Source organism: Microcaecilia unicolor, chromosome 1 (genome assembly GCF_901765095.1).
Source record: "Microcaecilia unicolor chromosome 1, aMicUni1.1, whole genome shotgun sequence".
In the NCBI taxonomy this organism is placed as follows: Eukaryota; Metazoa; Chordata; class Amphibia; order Gymnophiona; family Siphonopidae; genus Microcaecilia; species Microcaecilia unicolor.
The window spans coordinates 648,624,452-648,645,538 of NC_044031.1; the positions used below are offsets into that span (position 1 = coordinate 648,624,452).

The window sequence follows — 21,087 nt, forward strand, 5'->3', positions numbered from 1 at the left end:
ATTGGTGCATATCTCATTTTATATTTGTGGGCCACATGACATTTAGGGGTCCTTTGACCAAGCTGTGGTAAAAAGGGTCCTGTGGTAGCTGTTTTTGAGACACACCAGGGCCCTTTTTACCAAAGTGGGTGAAAAGCCCCTAAAAAAGACATGGCCATGCGGTGAGATTATTGTTACCGTGTGGCCATGAGGCCCATTGAGGTGGCAGTAAGGGCTCCCACGGGATTAGCGCCGCGCTAGAAATTCTGGAATTACTTTTCGTAGCCCTGGAAATGGTGCACGCTCGAGGCAGAACTACCACCGGCAGCCACATTGGGCTGGTGGTAGTTCCAGGTGGCAACCCTTTAGTAAAAGGTCCCCTTAGTGCATACTAATGTCCATTAACATATGCCAAGCTTTAGTATAAAGGCCCCCATATAAATAACCCCAGTGCCAAAAAAAGGTTTAAATGAAAATCACATATGGGTCATAGAGTTAAAGTAACTCTTATGTCTAAAACCAAAACCATACAACCGTTACATTACTATGTCCGTATATCCACCCATCTGTAGCAAAAAATAATGCAATTAAAAATATGGGTGCTCATTTTCAAAGCACATAGACTTAAAGTTAAGTAGGAGCCTATGTAACTTCGTAACTCTATGTGCAAAAAAGGAAGATCGATAAACTTAAAATACTACATGAAGCCGCTGGTTGCCATGGAACCTTTAGCTTGATTGCTGACATGACATGACATCTGAACTCTGAGACCAGGGTGAGTGTTCAGTCTTAACAGAGCCCTGTGCTGCAGGCAAAAGAGAACAGCTGTTCGATAGTGGGAAGGCGAGGGGAGGCATGGCTGACTGACTGGCTGTGGGTGATTGGAGTTGGCTAGTAGTGGTGTGGGGGGGCTGGGAGGCAAAGGAGAGGGGTAAAGGATTGAAGGAGATGAAAACAAAGGGAGGTGAGAGAGGAGGATAGTGTTGCGGGGCTGGATAAGAGAATGACAGAGACTGGGTGAAGAGATTGAGAGGAAGGGAGAATCATGGGTATTTGGGCTACAGCCATAAATGAAGCAGCAGGGCATTAAGGGTGTGATTTTTTTTTTTTCTTCCCCTCTCCTCCCAAATAGACACAGAATGGGGTGCTAAAGAAGCTGTTGCAGACCTTTAAGAGAAGAATCCAAGTGTGGGTGTGTTTTGGGGAGGGGGGGAACATTCCCTTGATAGGGACAACAGGAAGCTTGTGGGAACATTCAGCCACTGGCTCCTAAATAGAAAACTTCTTCCAATGTGCTGACAGTGCATTTAAAGGACTTTAGACACGCATCCCCAGTCATTTCCATGGAGAGCTCGTGCTGTGCTGTGTAACATCTCTCTTAAGATTTAAGACTCCTTATGTGCAGGTTTTGCAGTGGAAACAGAGATAACCAAACCTGTGCACGGCAACTGTTTAACCTCTGTAGTTTCCACTGCGTATAGAAACCAGATCTGTGCAACAAAGTAAGAGCAGTAAGTTTCAACCACAAAAATTACCAAAGACAAGTGTGTGTGGTTGGTTGGTTGGCTTGAGTTAAGTGTTAACTGTGTCAGAACAAGCCCGTGGGGTGGTTCTCTAGCAAATAACTGCAGAAAGAAACTGGAGCATAAGCTCAGGTTGTGTTCTTGCCTCTGAAAATTAATTGAGCCATCTTTGTTCAGTGTTACCAGCATTGCATTACATTAATAATTTGATGCACTGCCATGTGCACATGTGTCAAGGAGGTTTACACATGGAATCCAGAAACCACAGGCTAACTTAGAACAACAGGGAAAAAAAGAGGGATGGGTAGGGTGTGAGTTAATGACGCACCAAGGATGTTTGTCAGGCTTCAAATTATCCCAATTAAAAGAAAAGTAGTGATGATGATTTAAAAAAAGCAAAACAAAAACTAATTAAAAGAAGCATTAATCAGAATACAAACAATGAGGAGAGAGAAATCTTGCAGCACCTGGAAGACAGAAATTTTTAAGTCTAGGCAAAGATCATAGAAAAGAGCCAAACCTTAAACTTGGAAAAAGAGCTTTCAGCTCTTACAACTCTGGGGCAGAGAGTTCCAAAGATGGTGCATAGCCTTTCAGTATTCAGTGTGTCAAGTTCCAGTGTAACCTGTGAAGTTGTAGGTAACAATTTAAAATTTTTCTGAGAGGGTCTCGGAGCACGGTAAATTAATGACCGCCCCAGTCAGAGTAAGGCCAATGTAAAAGATGCAGTGAGACACCATCAAGAGTTTGACAATGGGCGGCCAGTGTTGCACCTTCAATAGTATAATTGGATATTTTTGGCTGTATATGATAGTTTCATCGCAGTGTTCTGAATAAGTTGAACTCTGGTGGTGGTGTGTATTATCTGCCAGACACAGCAGCTGAAATAAATCTAGATATTTAGTGGGAGTGTCGGATAGTGGCGGGCGGTGACTAGCTTCTCTCTTTGGATAATACTCTGTCCACTATCATATAGCTAATAGATACTACTGCTATTTGCACCTATTGGTTGTACCATCTTTTTAGCATATTAGACACGAGGCTACCCCGGTTCCTCCCTATGGAATGCATTACCATTATTCTTCAGTTCACAAACTTCCATGACTCAATTTAAGATAGATCTCAAAACATTTTATTCAGGGATGCTTTCATATTACCTTAGTCGCTGTCCTGCAGTTGAGTGAGATGAATCAGTCTAGACTTGTCCCCCTCCCTCTTTGCTTCCTTGACTATTCGACAGTGGCGTTCCTGGCCTATTCCTTTTCATTCCTAATGTCTAGTTTCTTTCTGGCCTATATATTTTAGTATTGTAAGCCATGTAGACACTTACTGATGTGCAGAATGGCAAATATTAAATAAACCTTGAAGATTGCTTCTCAAATAACCTCCTTAATTTGTTTAATTTTCCTGTCTGTTATTGTAGTTCCCAAACCTGGCCCTGGAGACTCCCCAGCCAGTCAGGTTTTCAGGATACCCACAATGAATATTCAGAAGAGACATTTGCATGCACTGCCTCCACTGCATGCAAATCTCTCTCATGAATATTCATTGTGGATATCCTCAAAACCTGACTGGCTGGGATGACTCCAGGATCAGGCTTAGGAACCACTGGCTTAGGCAGTTAGAGGGGATATTCAGTGGCACGATCCGGTTAAGTACCACTGAATATCCCTGGATAACTCTACACAGGCAATTTAATGGGGCAGGAGCCTCTCCTGCCCAGTTTAATCACTTAGAATATCAACCCCTATATTTTTGAGATTCGTGTTATATGTTACATTGTGTAATTATTGTGTAGTATATCTTGCATGTTGTCTGTTTATTTGTAAACTGTATCGCATATTTCTCTAATTTCATTTCGTACTTCATTACATTCTATACATAAATGTTACATGTCAAACTTAGCTTTTCCTGTAGTTAGCAAGATTCAATTTAAGTGGTATTTTGATAGCTCATTTAGGGCCCTGTTTACTAAGTCATGCTAGAGTTTTTAGCGTGCACTAAATGCTAGAGTCGCCCATAACTCCAGACTCCGTTCCTTTTATCTTGCTGCACCATATGCCTGGAATAGACTTCCTGAGCCAGTACGTCAAGCTCCATCTGTGGCCATCTTCAAATCTAGGCTAAAAGTCCACCTTTTTGATGCTGCTTTCAATTCCTAACCCTTACTCGCTTGTTCAGTACCCTTATTTTATCATCCCCACCTTAGTAATTCCCTTATCTCTTATTTGTCCTGTTTGTCCTAATTAGATTATAAGCTCTGTCAAGCAGGGACTGTCTCTTCATGTTGAAGTGTACAGCGCTGCGTACATCTAGTAGCGCTATAGAAATAAGTAGTAGTAGTTCCACCCAGGGGCGTGGCCAGACCGCGGCGTGAGGGGGGGCCAGAGCCCGAGACGGGGGGGGGGGGGCACTGTTTAGCTGACCCCCCGCCACTTTGGACCACAACTGCAAAAAAACACCGCCGCTCCCGCCGCATCAGGTACCTTGTTTGCTGGCAGGGGTCCCCAATTCCCACCAGCCGAAGAGTTGTCTTCAGCGCCGGTCGACTCCGGCGCCTTCATTGTGGGATCATCTGTTTCTGATGCCTTACGTCCTGCACTGTGCATGCCCCGTGCAGGACGTAAGGCGTCAGAAACAGATGATCCCACAACGAAGGCGCCGGAGTCTACCAGCGCTGAAGATGACTCTTGGGCTAGCAGGGATTGGGGACCCCTGCCCGCAAACAAGGTACCTGATGTGGCGGCAGGGGGAGGGGGGGTCAAATGTAGAGGGGGCCAGGGCGTAATCTTTGGGGGCCCATGCCCCCATGGCCCCACGTAGGTATGCCCCTGGTTCCACCCCTCCTTCTTCCCCTGTGTTGTCCTTTGTTGTGTACACTCCTAGTTTCTTCAGTTTTAGATTGTAAACCACCTAAATGGCATGGCAGTAGAGCAGGGTAGAAAGTATGAAATAAACTTGGTATCATACGATAGCACCTGACTAATCAGTAAGCTGAGCAGATCTGAGGTGGAGGTTAGCATAGGTCTTGCTCAAAGGGGCTCATTCTGACACGGTATCTGTCAGCATTTGAGGGACTCTCTGAAATGGGTTGTCACCTTACCGAAAACACGTGCTATACCTTTCTTATTCTGCCGTCTCCTGCAGGCAAACGACGCTACAACATCAAACTCTGGAAGACCTTTACAGACTGCTTCAACTGTCTCCCTATCGCTGCCATTGTGGATGAGAAGATTTTCTGCTGCCATGGAGGTAAGGGAGATGTGGCGACCCAGGGCTCTTACCTGAAGAATGTTTTCTGAAGTTTAATTGTTGCTAGTTGGCTATATGGTTTGGAGCAGGGGGGTGGGGGGGGGGGGGGGTTGTCAGGTCTTTCACATTAGGAATTACACTCTTGAGCTTGGAACTCCTGGAGACAAGTATCTGCTCATGGCAGCGAGGAAGATGCCAGTGCAGCCTGACCCAAGAACGAGAGGGTACATACCTGGCTGTATGAGGAGCACCTCTATATGATAACCTTCTCTTCTGCCCTACCCTCTCCCCCACCCACTGGATGAATGGGGGTGGGGGTGGGGGGTGAGCCTCTCTTCTCTACCAAGATCTTTCTGAAGTGCAGTTGTATGAATGGTCTACCATTGCCGCATTCTTGATTACCACACCTTTCTAAAATCCACACAAAGACACCACCATTTCCCTCTCCTCCCCCCCCCCCCCCCCCCCCCCACCATGTGAGATATGTGCACATATATCCCTTGGTCCCCTTTAAAGACCCAGAGGAGGAGTTTAGTGCATAGTTCAGCTGGGAAAACTCACTCCTAGGCATGTAGAAGGGAAAAAAATGAGAAGAATGAACATCCAAGGAAGGGGGGAAGGAATCTAGGTATGAGTTTCTGTCAACAAGTGGGATCAAGTGAGGTGTATGCTAGTGACATCACAGCATGTTGCCAGGACAGAAAAGCTCTCACAAAGCTTAAAGTATAAGGTTGTGAGCAAGTATAGCCCTTTCTGAGCACCTCAGTTTTGTTTTCTTCTGTTTCTCATCAGGCCCTCAAATTTAGTAATTAGTTCAGACAGACAATCCAATCATTGTGCTTGATATTAGTGAGCAGGGAGGAATTAGATCCATCTACCTGTGCTGGGAAGCAACAAGGATGTAAGAGGTTGCCATTCCAATTGCAGCCAAAGCTAGCTACTCATTTCACCAGATAGCCAATGGGCAGCGGAGTTTTTTTTTACCTAACCTTACAAGTGGTTCCTGGACCAGGAAATTCTGCACAACATCTAAGCCTTGGGGGAACCCTCAAGCACCCCTTTTTACCTGCAGAGAAATGCAACTTTACCCCTCCCTTGCTCAGTACACCCAGCCTTGCATTGACTGTCAAGAGATGCCCTAGCCATATCTTGCATCTGGCCTCTCCTTTCTGTTTATTCTCCCACCCCACTCATAGCAGTGACTCATAGCAGTAACTCTAAAATTAAAGCAGCGAGTGGACTACAAGAAAAGCCAGGGTTCAAATCCCGCTGCAGCTCCTTGTGACTTTGGACAAATCACTTCACCCTTTATTGCCTCAGGTAGATTGTAAGCTCTTTAGGGACAGGGATGTACCTGCTGCACCTGAAAATATGTCACTTGAGCTACTAAGGAAAAGGTGTGAGCTAAATTTAATTCCCCTTCCCAGCAGAGGTCAGGCATGTGATAACTCACAGCACCCTACTGGGCTCATCAGAACTGGTTCCCCTTGCTCACAAACAGGTAAGTAATTCATAGAGAGACTTCTTGACATCGGGCCACAATCACAGAAGACTCTTGCATTTTGGGATCAAGCTGCTGTTTGAGGCAGTGGGTGTTGCTTCACTGAAGTACAGTTCCTGGAAACTATTTATTGGTGGCTTCCTCAACTAGAAGAATGAGAGAACGTCAAGCCTTGGTACTTATGAGCCATCCCAAGTTCTACCTAATATACTTTTCTTTTCTATTTTAATGAGAAAATACTCCTTCCTACCCCCCCTGTATTGGAAGCCCCTGCATGCTGTGCACTACAAGTAGGTTCTCATTTTTTTAATTCAAGAGAACCAAGCCTATCAGAAAGTTGACTTCAACAGAGTTGGCATCTTGGTAGCCAAACATCTAGTGAAACCAAGGAAGGCCAGGCCAAATCCCACTGCTGCGCCTTGTGATCTTAGGCAAGTCACTTTAACCCTCCATTCCAAAGGTTTTCAACCCAGTCCTTGGGGCACACTCAGCCATTTGAGGTTTTCAGGATATCACCATTGAATTCAGTGGGGGTATCCTGAAAACACTGACTGGCTGGGTGTGCCCTGACGAACTGGGTTGAAAACCTCTGTCCTATTCTCTCAGGTACAATCTTAGGGGTCCTTTTTACTAAGCTGTGGCAAAAAGTGACCTGCGGTAGTATGGGGGGGTGTTTTTGCCATGTGCCGGGTCAGTTTATACAGCGTGTGTGTGTGTGGGGGGGGGGGGGGGGGGGGGGAATGGGCTTTTTTTTCAATGGGCCGGGAAAAGGGCCTGCAGTAAAATTGAAACCAGTGTACACCTATTTACGGCTTAAGCTCTTAACGCCACCCACTGTTCTAGCGGTAAGGGTACTCGCGCGGTGACCAGTTGGTGCACGCCAACTGCTGATTAACGCCAAAAACACTGCGTGCGGTAGGAAATTTAAAAAAAATTGTCCCGGCGATATGGGCGCACGCCAAATCCGAAATTACTGCCAGGCTAGTGCGCTAGCCTGGTGGTAGTCTCATTTTGACGCACACTGCATGCGCATAGAGCCTACCGTGCCTTTGTAAAAGGGCCCCTTAGATTGTAAGTCCCTGTGGGGACAGGAAAATACCTACTGAACTTGAGTGCAGTTTACTTTGAACTGTTGAGACAAGGCATGAGCTAAATCCAGGTGGTCTTAGCAATTTGGTTAACTTCTTGAATCCAGTTCTGATGCAGACCAGTTCTTTGTTAATCAGTTAAGAGAAATAAACATAGGATCTGAACCACTTTGGCTACTGTGACCCTCCTGAAGTCGTCCATATGCCTCATACCTTCACTTCACACTTCTGCTGGGACCAGTCTCTGATCTGTGACTGCGTTCTGCTGAGCTGTTCTGGCATTCTCGCTGTGTAACATACCAATTCTTACATCATGATAGTCGGGCTGTGTCTGAACAGTGAACAATTTATAATAAGAGGAGCAACTCTGAGCCTAGATATCACCACCTGTGTGCATGATTTGGTCCTGCTTGTTATAGAAAAAAATATTTTCTTCCTGTAGCAGGTGTTTTCCATAGCTTTGGTACACAGTTTCTCCTGCTCCCTGAAAGCTACATTACATCTTGAGCTATGGAAATAACTGAGGTGCTGAGGAGACAGCTGTGCATGCTCAGAATTTCACACTTAGTTCTGAGCTTTGGGAGAGCTGTTGCTTCCCAGTAATGTGTAATATTGTCATTAACTCGTGTGCTTGATCAATTTTGCTGTCAACAGAAAACACCAAGTAAGCAATGGTAACTCTCTGGCCCTGCTCTTTGCTCTTTCCCCATTTTGTTTGCTTTCACAGTGTCCCTGCTTGCTTTGTACCCCATATGTATTCCTCCCCCGACTCCATCCCTTTGCATGAAAGAGTGCACTCTGCTTGCAGTTCTTACTAGAACTAGAAATGCCTCTGAAGTCCTGATGGTAACGGCTTGATTCTGTTTTGATTTGTGTTTGGTTCCTGTCATCCATTAGTTAAGTGACAATATAACGTCAATGAAAGGAGGTGTCTTAAGTTTTGGAATAAATGGAAATGTCCTGTGATTGGTCTAAATGTTTTCCACCCTTGCTCCTTTTTTTTTGCCCCCTCCCTGCCCTCTTCTATCCTTCCTACCTCCAGGCTTATCACCTGACCTTCAATCAATGGAGCAAATCCGCCGAATTATGCGTCCCACAGATGTGCCTGACCAGGGTCTGCTCTGTGACCTGCTCTGGTCTGACCCAGACAAAGATGTGCAGGGCTGGGGTGAGAACGACCCGAGGTGTCTCCTTTACCTTCGGCTCTGAAGTGGTGGCTAAATTCCTTCATAAGCATGATCTGGATCTCATCTGCCGGGCGCACCAGGTGAGATTAAATCAAATGAAGAAGAAGATATCCTAACAATGCAAAAACTTGAAGAACAACTGCTCATAAACTGGACTAGAAAGTCTTGTCTTATTTAAGAGCTGCCAACTGGATCCAGATTCGCAGTCCCTATACATACAGGGACTTGTGGTTCTGATTTCTCCCTCGTATTTCCAAAGAAAAGCAAGACTACAAGTCCCAGCATGCATTGGGATAAATCCTCTTGTCCTGCAAAACTGGATCCAGTTGGCAGCCTTATCTTCTGTAGTTTCAAAAAAAGCAAATAATTGGACCGGTCTTAAATCTTGAAGCAGATAATTTCACTAAAGGGACAATAATAAGAAAAGGCAAAGAGTGTTGATGGCAACCTGGTTTTGGAAATCAGTGACAAACATTTGTTTTTAAATGAGCATGAAATACATGTACGAAGATTAGTTACTGAACCTTTTAGATAAAATGGTCCCTATCTCTGTTCAATAAGCAACCAGGGCAAGTCTTTTTTTTTTTTTTTTTTTTTTTTTTTTTTTTGTACTAGGCTGATACGGTGACCTTTCTTCAGTGCTTTCAGAAGACACAGAGCGGTGTCCTGAAAAAGCTGAAGGTTTTTCCCATTGGATTTAGTTAGGCCTGAAACAGAATTGCAGTAATAGAGTACAGGAATTACCAATTCTAAATTGAAAGGAAGCTAAAACCTTAATTGACAAATCAAACATCGTTTGACAGCTGAATATTCAGAACCGCCCCTTCATTACTACTACTACTACTTAACATTTCTAGAGCGCTACTAGGGTTACGCAGCGCTGTACAAAATAAACCATCTTAAACTGAAGAGCACCTGCTGCTAATACTGGAACAACTTTAAGTTCGTGATTAACACTTAGAAATCCATAAGGCTGCTGAGTTTATCCTGATTTTGGACCTACTGATGGCTTAGAAGACTATTGATTAGCATACTAAATATCACTGTTAACCGGTTAACTTCTAGCTCTGCCCACAGACCATTCCAGCCACTGTATATTGCTGGATGGTCAGCTCAGTGGGGTTTAACTGGGCAGGAAGGAGCCCCTTCTGCCCAGTTAAACTGTTTTGAATATTGGACCCAATGAAATGCTTCAACCTAGTTTCTTGGGTTCTTAGATTGTGTTGCTACTATCTAACATTGCACCCTGTCATGTAATAACAAATATAAAGATGATTTAGATATAAATGGTAATATGAATTGACCGATTCGTAACAAGGCCCTGGTCATTTGCTTGCACCTCACCTGAGGCCAAACCTGCCTGTGAATAATTCAGGACTTTCTCCCTTGCTCAGGTGGTTGAAGATGGTTATGAGTTTTTTGCTAAGCGCCAAACTGGTGACACGTTCTCGGCACCCAATTACTGTGGGGAATTTGACAATGCAGGAGCCATGATGAGTGTGGACGAGACCCTCATGTGTTCCTTTCAGGTAAATGAACACCTTTCATCATTAGAAAAATCCCAGACCCCAATTTGTGGAAACAGTCAGCAATGAGGAGGAATGAGCTTCAGCCCTGGATCTGGGCCTGCTCAGAGCAGTCACTGGGACAAAAAGGCAATAGTTCCTGGAATTAAATGCAGAGTTAGGATTGTGGGACTTATCTTCTTGTATAGAACAAGATTGTTAGTATACATTCCTCCCTTCCCCCTTTCATTAATGAGAATATTTTTTTCCTTAATGCTATTTGATTTGCTCTTTTGAGCCTCTCTTGGGCCTACATGCTACTGTTAGTCAGATCACAATGGGTAAAAAGATAATTTTACAGGAAAGATCTAGAGCATGTTAAAAGCCAGGATACCTGAGAGAGGACGAAAATGAGGAGCAGAAACATTTTCTCCGTTTACTGAAGAACACAGAAATTCTTGGGAGTAGTGCCATGAGGAGAAGGCATTATCCGTTGTTAGTGACCTTAGGGCTATTGGCCTCCTAGGGTGTTAATTTGCGCTGTTCAAATGTTGTCCCTTGCCCTCAGCAGGAGTCTTTCCTCTGAAGCTTATCATTTTTAATTGTATCTCAGATCTCTCATCCTCCATGCCCACCAGGGTCTCTTTCCAATGCACCTCCCCAATGAGGGGGGTCAACAGGGGCATACACTTTGGCGTTTTCTCCCATTCCAGTAAATTTATTGACGAAATTCCTATCAGTTTATTAAAAAAAGGGGGGGGGGAGGTCTTAACTCAGGCTCTGTGCAGCTGCACTCTTTGGAAGTTGGGGCCTATGTGTAGGTAAATGGGGGCCTAGATAAAGGGCTGATTCTTGACACTAGGAAGATTTCTGCTTGTCTTTAGACATAAGAATAGCTATACTAGGTCAGACCAATGGTCTTTCTTGCCCAGTATCCTGCTTCCAGCAGTGGCCAATCCAGATAACAAGTACCTGGCAGAAACCCATTCCATACTACCAGTCCCAGGGCAAGCAGTGGCTTCCCTTCCCCATGTCCATCTCAATAATAGACTATAGACTTTTCCTTCAGGAACTTGTCCAAACCTTTTTAAATCTAGATACACTAACAGCTGTTACCACATCCTTCAGCAGTGAGTTCCACAGCTTATCTTTCCCATTGTTTTAAAAAATTTCTCTGTAATTTCAGTGAGTGCCCTCTGGTCTTTGTACTCTATGAAAGGGTGAAAAATCAATTCACTTTTACCAGTTCTACACCACTAAAGATTTTGTAGACTTCAATCATATTCCCTCTCAGCCGTCTCTTTTCCTTAACCTCTTTAGCCTTTCCTCATATGGGAGCAGTTCCATCCCTTTTATTATTTTGGTTGTACAACTTATCTTGTATGTTTGTGTACAGCACTGTTTACATTTGATAGTGCTGTAGAAATGACCTGTAGTAGTGAGTCCAGTTGTGCATAAAATGTTTTTCCTGACAATCTAACATTTTTACCAACACACATTTTACTGTCACCAATCTGGAAACTGGCCAGTTATCAAACCCTTGTTTGGAGGTAAATGGAATCCCTGAAGCTCGTCCACTCAGTTTAGAAGACACTCCTCATGTGGGTCATAGCCAGGGTGATCCCTGGGACATCACTGATGTTGAAGGGCTGCAAAGAGGTCTTAGCCAGTCACCCTAGAGCAGTGTCTTCCAAGTCCAGTCCTTGAGTACCCCTTGCCAGTCAGGTTTTTAGGATATCCACAATGAATATGCATGAAGTTGATTTGCATGCACTGCCTCCATTATATACAAATCTCTTTCATGCATATTTATTGAAGATATCCTGAAAACCTGACTGGCAAGGGTTACTCCAGGACTGGACTTGGGAAGTACAGCCATATAGAGCATTGGCTGGGTGGGAGAATATTGGGGTCTGAGATGAGTGGATTTGTAAGAAGGATGACTTTTACTTCTGTCATGACCTCAACAGCATTTACTTTGACGTGGTGGACATAGCTGTATCAAATGGCCTATTTAAAGTCATACTACCAGAGTTAAGGAATTGCTGAATAAGAGCAGGCTTGAATGAGCATAGAACCTGCCCAGGAGCTTTCCGGGTGCAAGTAACCTTTTGATCCACAGGACTGTAGCACTTAAGAGACTTGTTTACCATAGAGTTCTGGCGGTGATAATGCCTGTGGAATTAAATCCCAATAAATAAGCTGAATGTAATGGATTTGGCATGGATTGGCTGAGCAAAGAGCTGTGCAGTAGAGGGCTTCACAGTTCACCCAAAACAATAGCAAACGCTATTGAAAACAATAGCAAAAGATTATGAGAAATAATGGCCTGCCTATGAGTGGTCCACCTGTAAAAAGTCTAAAGATAGGCAGTGCCTTAAAAGATGGAGGACAAAAGATGTTTGTTTTTTTTTTTACTTATTTGACAGCTTTTTAGTTTATTGGAAAGCTTCCTTATGTAGATATAAAATTTCATGAAATAAAAACTGAATACACTAAAACAGCTTAAAAAATTAAAAACTGAATATCACTAAAACAGCTTCAGAATTATTGTAGCTGGTAGAAACAGTAATAAAAAGGCTGCATTTTGTGCTAATTTTTCTACATATAATACAGTGGCCACATTTCAGTGAGAATATCCTATTTACTGATGGGTTCATCTTAACTGTTGTAATCTGCCTTGGGAAGCCTGGAGTTATAAAAATTGGAAGTAAAATTAAACTTTCCTTTTTCTGGGGCACATGAAATCACGTCTTCACCTCATCTCTTTTGTACAAATGGATTATTCTGTTTTGAGCATGTTTCAGGGACTAGTGGTTTTCATAAGTCAAAATAATAAAAGTAAATATTTCCTTTCATGCAGATCTCTTTCTTGGGGTGGGGGGGGGGGGGAGGTGATTCCGGTGCGGCAGGGGTTGGGCGGGCTGGGATGGGGAGATTACTTGCGGCATGGACGAGTTAGATTTCTGTTCCTGTGCAATTTTCCACCCTGCAGTTGAATGTATAGTGACCTTTAAAACCTTAGGTGTGTGCCCTCCCCCCGCCCCCTCTGAAGTACTACTACTACTATTAAACATTTCTATAGCGCTACTAGACTTACGCAGTGCTGTACAAATTAACATGAAAAGACAGTCCCTGCTCAACAGAGCTTACAATTTAAATTGGACAGACGAACAGACAGCTAGGGGTGGGGAAATTGCAGTGGTAGGGGTGATAAGTGAGGGTGTTGAGTAAGAGAGTCATGGTTAGGAGTCGAAAGCAGTAGCAAAGAGGTGGGCTTTAAGCCTAGACTTGAAGACAGCCAGAGACTGAGCCTGACGTACTGGCTCAGGGAGTCTATTCCAGGCATAGGGAGCAGCGAGATAGAAGGAACAGAGCCGGGAGTTAGCAGTGGGGGAGAAGGGGGACGACAGGAGACATTTACCCAGCGAACGGAGTTCACGGGGAGGAGTTTAGGGAGAGATGAGAGCGGAAAGGTACTGAGGAGCTGCGGAGTGGATGCACTTGTAGGTCAAAAGGAGAAGTTTGAACTGTATGCGGAAGTGGATAGGGAGCCAGTGAAGCGACTTGAGGAGAGGGCTTACGTGAGTATAGTGACTCTGGCTGAATATAAGACGCGCAGCAGAGATTTGGACAGATTGAAGAGGAGATAGATGGCTGAGCGGGAGACCAGCGAGAAGCAAATTGCAGTAGTCTAGGCGAGAGGTGATAAGGGTGTGGGTAAGGGTTTTGGTAGCGTCCTCGGAGAGGAAAGGGCAAATTTTGTTAATATTATAGAGAAAGAAACGACAGGTTTTGGCAATCTGCTAAATATGAGCAGAGAAGGAGAGAGCGGAGTCAAAGATGACTCCAAGGTTGCGTGCAGATGGGACAGGGAGGATGAGAGTGTTATCTACTGAAATAGAGAACGGGGGGCGAGGAGAGGCAGGTTTAGGGGGAAAGAGGAGAAGCTCGGTTTTGGTCATGTTTAGTTTCAGGTGGCGGCGAGACATCCAGGCAGCGATGTCAGACAGGCAGGCCGATACTTTGGTCTGGATTTCAGCTGAGATATCCGGTGCGGAGAGGTAGATCTGGGTATCATCAGCGTAAAGGTGGTATTGAAAGCCATGGGATGAGATCAGAGCACCAAGGGAAGAGGTATAGATGGAGAAGAGGAGAGGTCCTAGGACAGATCCTTGGGGTACACGAACTGTTAGCGGGATAGATGTGGAGGAGGAACCACCAGAGTGTACGCTAAGAGTACGTTGGGAGAGATAGGAAGAGAACCAGGAAAGAACAGGGCCCTGGAATCCAAGAGAGGATAATGTATCAAGGAGTAAGGTGTGATCAACAGTATCAAAAGCAGCAGATAGGTCGAGGAGGATGAGACTAGAGTAGAGACCTTTAGATTTGGCCAGTAGCAGGTCATTGGAGACTTTGGCAAGTGCCGTTTCAGTCGAGAGAAGAGAGCGAAAGCCAGATTGGAGCGGGTCAAGAATAGCTCGAGATGAAAGGAAGTCAAGGCAGCGGCGGTGAACAGCACGTTCAAGTATCTTGGAGAGGAAAGGGAGGAGGGAGATGGGCCAATAGCTAAAGGGGCAGGTAGGGTCCAGTGAAGGTTTTTTAAGGAGCAGTGTGACTACAGCATGTTTGAAGGCATCAGGAACAATCGCAGTGGAAAGCGAAAGTGAGGATGTGACGGATAAAAGGGATGACAGTGGGGGAGATAGTGTTAAGTAGGTGAGTGGGAATGGGATCAGAGGGGCAGGTTTACTAAGAAGGTTATATCAAGCTTTGTTCATATGCTAGTTAAGCACAATCCCTGCACAGGTACTTCAGCTTCTGGCTATTTCTAAAAGAGATTTCAGTTTCTTCTTAGTTCTCGCCTTGCGGAGGTGGAGAAACATTTCTGAGATGCTTGGCGGAAGGTTTCGTTTCTTATAGTATTTCTTATAGTATTCAGCCACTTTGCAGCATCCAAACTACGAAGAATACCCCTCAGACTGCGCGTGGTCAAAATTTGCTCTTCTCTCCACCGAATCGGTTACCCAAGTGATTCACAAATTCTCCACTACTCATTGTAAACTGGACACCTGCCCCAGTTATTTACTTAAATCAGCACCCAATCGCTTCATTGAAGACCTTATATCCTATCTAAACTGTATGCTCCAACAAGGTCTCTTCCCCAAGGAACACGGCAACATACTACTCACCCCACTACCGAAAGACACACAGAAAAAAACGAATGACCTTACCAATTATCGCCCAGTTGCATCCATCCCACTAGTAGTCAAATTGATGGAGAGTGTGGTGACAAAACAGCTCATGGAATACCTGGACAAGTTCTCACTATTGCATGAATCACAATCAGGATTCCGTCCTTCCCATAGCACAGAAACTGTACTAGTCAACTCTCCCGGCCAAATTCAAGCACGAAATTGCCACAGGTAAAAGCATACTCCTCCTCCAATTTGACATGTCGAGTGCATTTGACATGGTAAACCACAACATACTATTACGCCTCCTAGACCATTTCGGGATTGGAGGAAATACACTTGGTTCAAGGGTTTCCTAAACACCAGAACATACCAAGTTAATAAAAAACAAACATCACCGTGGAAAGCAGACTGCGGAGTACCTGAAGGATCTCCACTTTCACCAATACTATTCACTACTACTACTACTACTTGACATTTCTAGAGCGCTACTAGGGTTACACAGCGCTGTACAGTTTAACAAAAAAGGGACAGTCCCTGCTCAAGGAGCTTCCAATCTAAAGGACGAAATTGAAAAGCTGGGGCAGTGTAGATTTCTTGAATAGAGGTAAGGTGGTTAGGTGCCAAAGACGACATTGAAGAGGTGGGCTTTGAGTCAAGGATTTGAGATGACCCCCTGGCCAAATCCCTATCCAACCCAAACTTCACCTGTTCATATATGCAGATGACGTCACAATCTACATCCCCTTTCAAACACGATCTAACAGAAATCACTGATGAAATCAAGTGCGGTTGGACATCATGGACTCATGGGCAAACCATTCCAATTGAAATTAAACACTGAAAAACACCACTGCCTCATTCCTCTCATCCCAACATAATAATTATAAACCTGCAACCTTAAACACCCCAGATCACACCTCCCTATCTCAGACAGCCTGAAAATATTTAGACGTTACAATGGATCGCAATCTCTTGAGAGGCAAGTAAATTCCACTATAAAGAAAATGTTTCATTCAATGTGGAGCTTAATGTATAAAACCTTTCTTCCCAAGGGAAACTTTCCGCACCTAATACAATCAATGGTAATGAGCCACTCAGAGTACTGCAATGGAATATATGCGGGATGTAAAGACCAACTCATAAAGAAACTCCAGGACAGCCCAAAACACTGGCAGCCAGGCTGATTTTCGGTAAACCACGTTTTGAAAGTGCACTGGCTCCCAGTTAAGGAACGTATCACATTCAAAATCTGCACTTGGTCCACAAGATTATCTATGGTGAAGTCCAGGATATATGGTCGACCTGATTGACCCTCCCAACCAGAAATAGAACGAGAGCATCACGTACCTACCTAAACTTCCACTACCCGAACTGCAAAGGTCTCAAATACAAATGAACCTAGCATCCAACTTCTCCTACATAGGCACACAATTGTGGAATACACTGCCAAATCAATCTACGACCATCTAAACTTCAGGAGATCATTAAAGACCTACCTATTCAGAAAGTATTCCCCACCGACCTAACCTAGATGCCTCCAATCTGCAACACGCAAACAATAAACTGTAGTTGACACTATATATTACTTTCCTATCTTCTATCCCTAGTACCTGAATATACTAACTACCTGGACCCTAACATCAAATTGTATCTTTTTCCATACCGGTCTAGGCGATCACCTTACGGTAAGATGTAAGCCACATTGAGCCTGCAGATAGGTGGGAAAATGTGGAATACAAATGTAACAAATAAATATCCTTCTTTAAGGGATCTTCTAACTTGAATATAGGTGCAGCTCTGATACTGTGTTGAACAAAACGGATCCCTATGGTAGCTCGTTCTGCTTGCTCCAGCACGTCCTGCCCCTTGCCCTGTCCTGTTGCCCAAAAACATCTGTCTTAGGTTGTTAATCCAGTGCCAGCAGTAAGCCGGAGTGGAAGATGTAGCGGGGAGGTCTCTTTGTTAACAAGTAGCCTGTTATACAGTGAGGTTGAGGTTAAGGAAAATTATGTAAGCCTGTTAAGATTTTAAAAAGCAACCCTGCTCCATCCCTCCCCTCCATAACAAATCTTTTCTTATCTTCTTACAGATTCTGAAACCAGCTGATAAAAGCAAAGGCAAATATGGACAGTTCAGTGGCCTGAACCCTGGAGGACGGCCAGTGACTCCACCTCGTAATTCGGCTAAGGCCAAGAAGTGATAGAAAAATACCCCCCCCCCCTGTTTTTTTTATTTGCATTTTTTTCCCTTCCTGTCTTTTTTTTATTTTATTTTTTTATACAAGCAGAGCAGCATCCGTGACTGCTCCAGTCTGTTCGTTTGACCGTGGATGTTTCTTGCTCTCAACATCACTGAAGCCTTGTGCCTTACACACTCACTCTGTCTTTCCTGCACCAGCAGGAATATCTCTCTGTGCTGTGAGGGCAGAGGGGAGTCACTGTGATAGCACAGTTTGTGCGTCCTTCTTTTTAATGTGGCTCCTTTTTTCCCCTCCAGGTGGTAGTTGGAGAGGGGCTGCTCCCTTCAGAGGTGAGTTGTAAACCCACCTCTCTTCCCCAAAATGATTAAAGATGGAGTTCTCTTCTGTTGCTTGTATTTCACAATGATCAAAGGCTTGGTGTATGAAAGCCCTTCCTTTTAAAAATCATTTGTTGTGAGATGAGAGCGCTTGCAGAAGCGAGTCACAGAAAAGACCCTCATTCTCTGTTCTGAGCCATTTTGTGCTGCCTCCTGATTCCAGCATTCACAGTACTTGAATGTGTTCTTCAAATGTATATTTTTTTTTTGGTGTATTCCTGTGTGGTAGGAATGGACTTATGATCAGAATGTAGCCCTTTTTGTTTTTTTTTTTTTTTTAAGTGTTTTGGGCAAAGGTTTTAAGTGAATTGAGAACACAGCCTGCATTTGGCCAGCCACTGTCACTGCACAGTCATGAGGTTGTAACAGGCATTGGAGTTTCTAGCCTGCTGTCTGTCCCTGGTTGGAGATTGGAAAAGGATTCTGTGGAGTAAATCATATGTTTGGGAGGCTGATGCCATGGAGTCTGTGGGGGGGGGGGGGGGGGGGGTAAAGATTAACCGGTGGTTTTGGCTTTGACTAATCCACAGTAGAATCCACCGCTCTGTTTTGGCCAGAACCAAACCAAAAATGTGTCTGCTGCTGCCACCAACTCCCCTGCCCCACACCTACCTTGTAAAGGCCCTGGTGTTCTAGTAGTGGCTTCAGGGTATGAGCACCCCTGTTGCTCCTGCCCCCTGGTGGCTCCATACTCCAAAATGGCTGCCAGGACTTCACCCAGCAGCCTCATGTGGTTAGAGGTCGCAGTCACGGCTGCAATTTTGGAATTGGGAATAGCATAATCAAGGCGCAAGTCTCCTGCTTATACTATTTCCAGTTCCAAAATAGCAGCTGCCGGCAGTCTCAGCCACCATTTTGGTGTATGGAGCCACTGGGAGGCAGCCACTGGACCACTAGGGCCCTTTAGAGGGGAGGGGAAGTTGGTGGGCAGCCCAAGGGAAGGGGGTCACACTTTCAGTTCTGAGCAAAAATGTTCAGGTATTTTCGGCTGGAACCCAAACTCGAATTTTGGGTTGGTTTTGGTGCCGGATCTGAAAATTAAATTTGGTTGGCCTCTGGGGGGGGGGGGGGGGGCGGGGCTGCCATTACCTGTGTATGGTTGTACGAGGGCGCGCTGGGTATGCTTCCCACTCTACAGTGCGATGTCAGAACTGAGGAGATGTGAATTTGTGTTGATGTGAAGTGCTGGAATTGGCTCCAGCCTCAGCCTCTCCTAGAGGAAAGCTTTTGAGTCACCTCCCATTTCTAAACCATTATCTATCCCCTCTCCTGCAACCAGAGAAATGATGGTGTTGAACAGGTACCGAAGCAGTGGATGCTTTAATGCCACTCCTAATTTTTGTCATTTTTAGCTGTAGGTTCATCACACACTGAAGGGCAAAACTTTGGGCTGGAATGAGTTTGGAAGGTCTGGTAGGCACCCTTAGCACAGGTAGAAAGTATGGGATGCTATTTGTTAGTCATTTTTGCAGGCTCCAAGACTGTACATAGCAGTGTGTTGGTTCAGCTGCAGCCCAAGCATTCTTATTCCATTTTTCTTCTAGTAGTTTGTAACCTGAATTATGGAAATATACTCCTAGCAGTAGTGACCTGGAGGATGGATGGAGTTTGCCTTCTGCCACCACAAGTCATGTGGATGAGCCCATCTATGGGCATACTTAATAAAAGTGCAAAAACAGATCTGCTGTGTAAAGAAATTGGGATATTAAAAGCTCACTCTGCCACTGTGTTCTCTGAAGATTTAATTATTGGGGGAAGATTTAATTATTGGGGTAAGAGTACAGGTACAGCTTCTGCTTTAGGGCAGGGATGTTCAGTGTTGAGCCTCAAAGGTCCACAAGCCAGTTCAGTTTAGGATTTCCACAATGAATATGCATGAGATCCATTTGTATACAATGACCAGGTTGTGACTCTCAAGGACCGACAGTGAGCACCCCTGCTTTAGGGTTTTGTACTTTGGCCCCAAAAGGAAAGAGAACCAATTTGCCTCCCAAGTATCTGACACGGCCTTTTAAAAGTTTCTGTTCTCTAACAAACTCAACCATGGCACATACTATTAGAGAATAAGACTGATCTGTCTTCTTGGCTGTGGTGGAGCTGTTGTGATCTAGGGGCGTTTAAAATTAATAAATGCCACAGAATTTTTATTGTGTTTCTATATTTTCATGCAGTGTTTTATATCTTAAGCACTGGGACAGTGTAGAATAATAACTTTCCTTCCTCTCCAACATGCTTAGAAAAAATCCTCCCATCTGTTATTTCCTATTGTTTCTAACATCCTTATAAAATACTGTTCATGGTTTCTGCACCTTTGCCAGGGCTGAAAGAAAAAAAAAAAAAAAGTGCAAGCCCTGTTGCTGTTGTTTGACGATTTAGCTCCCGTTGGGTATGCAAGATCAGACATAGATACACCTCCTGGAGAAGACAGTAATAACAATAAAAAACAGAAAATAAAATAAAATAGAGAAAGTAAGAATTAAGGAGGGTGGTAGGGCAAGTTGATGATTACAGCAGTCGTGAAAAAGGGTGAGATGAGAAAGTGCAACTATACCCCAGTGACCTATGAGACTTCCCCCTCAGGGGCTTATCTGCATGGGGCCACAGGGGCCTGGGCCCTGCAGATTTCGCCCTGGACCCCCCCCCCCCCCCCCTACTGCTGCCAACCCTCCCCCGCTGCCATTGCTTACCTTTGCTGGCGGGGGACCCCAACCCCTGCCAGCCGAGGTCCGCTTCCACCTGCCGCTGCCTTTAAAATATTTCTTCAGCTGGCGGGGGACCCCAACCCCTGCCAGCGAAGCGAGGTCTTTAAAGTTCTTCGTCCTCCGTGGCTGTGCTGCTGTTGAAAGCTGTTGAATCCAGTTCGGAGTCTGACGTCGCAGCACGTTGTACTTGCAGGACGTACGTACAACGTGCTGCGACGTCAGACTCCGAACTGGAGTCGGTGGGAGGGGGGGGGTGGAGAGAGTCGTTGGTGGCGGTGGGGGGGGGGGCTAAAATGTGCCCTCTGGTCCTCCCTACCGCCGGAGTCCAGATACGCCCCTGCTTTCCCTACTTAAAGTAACATCATACTATGCGTAAGTATATGAATTCTACAGTGTTTTGTTAGGTATCCTATAAATAAGCAGTGGATTTTCTCCAAGTTCATTTTAATAATGGTCTATGGACTTTTCCTTTAGGACGCCAGGTAAACCTTTTTTTAAACCCTGCTAAGCTAACTGCTTTTACCACATTCTTTGGCAACAAATTCCAGAGTTTACACATTGAGTGCAGAAAACTT

The 21,087-nt window shown here is 44.7% G+C and overlaps 1 protein-coding gene across 1 annotated transcript in view; it reads left to right on the forward strand.

Moving 5' to 3' along the window:
- Positions 1 to 19,957, forward strand: part of PPP1CA (protein phosphatase 1 catalytic subunit alpha) — a 40,847-nt gene extending 20,890 nt beyond the window's left edge. The window contains 5 exon segments of the mRNA XM_030185699.1: positions 4,650 to 4,754; positions 8,386 to 8,522; positions 8,524 to 8,610; positions 9,925 to 10,059; positions 17,323 to 19,957. Of these exon segments, the coding sequence (XP_030041559.1) occupies positions 4,650 to 4,754; positions 8,386 to 8,522; positions 8,524 to 8,610; positions 9,925 to 10,059; positions 17,323 to 17,433 (575 nt within the window). The 3' untranslated portion in view covers positions 17,434 to 19,957.
- The last annotated feature ends 1,130 nt before the right edge of the window (positions 19,958 to 21,087 follow it).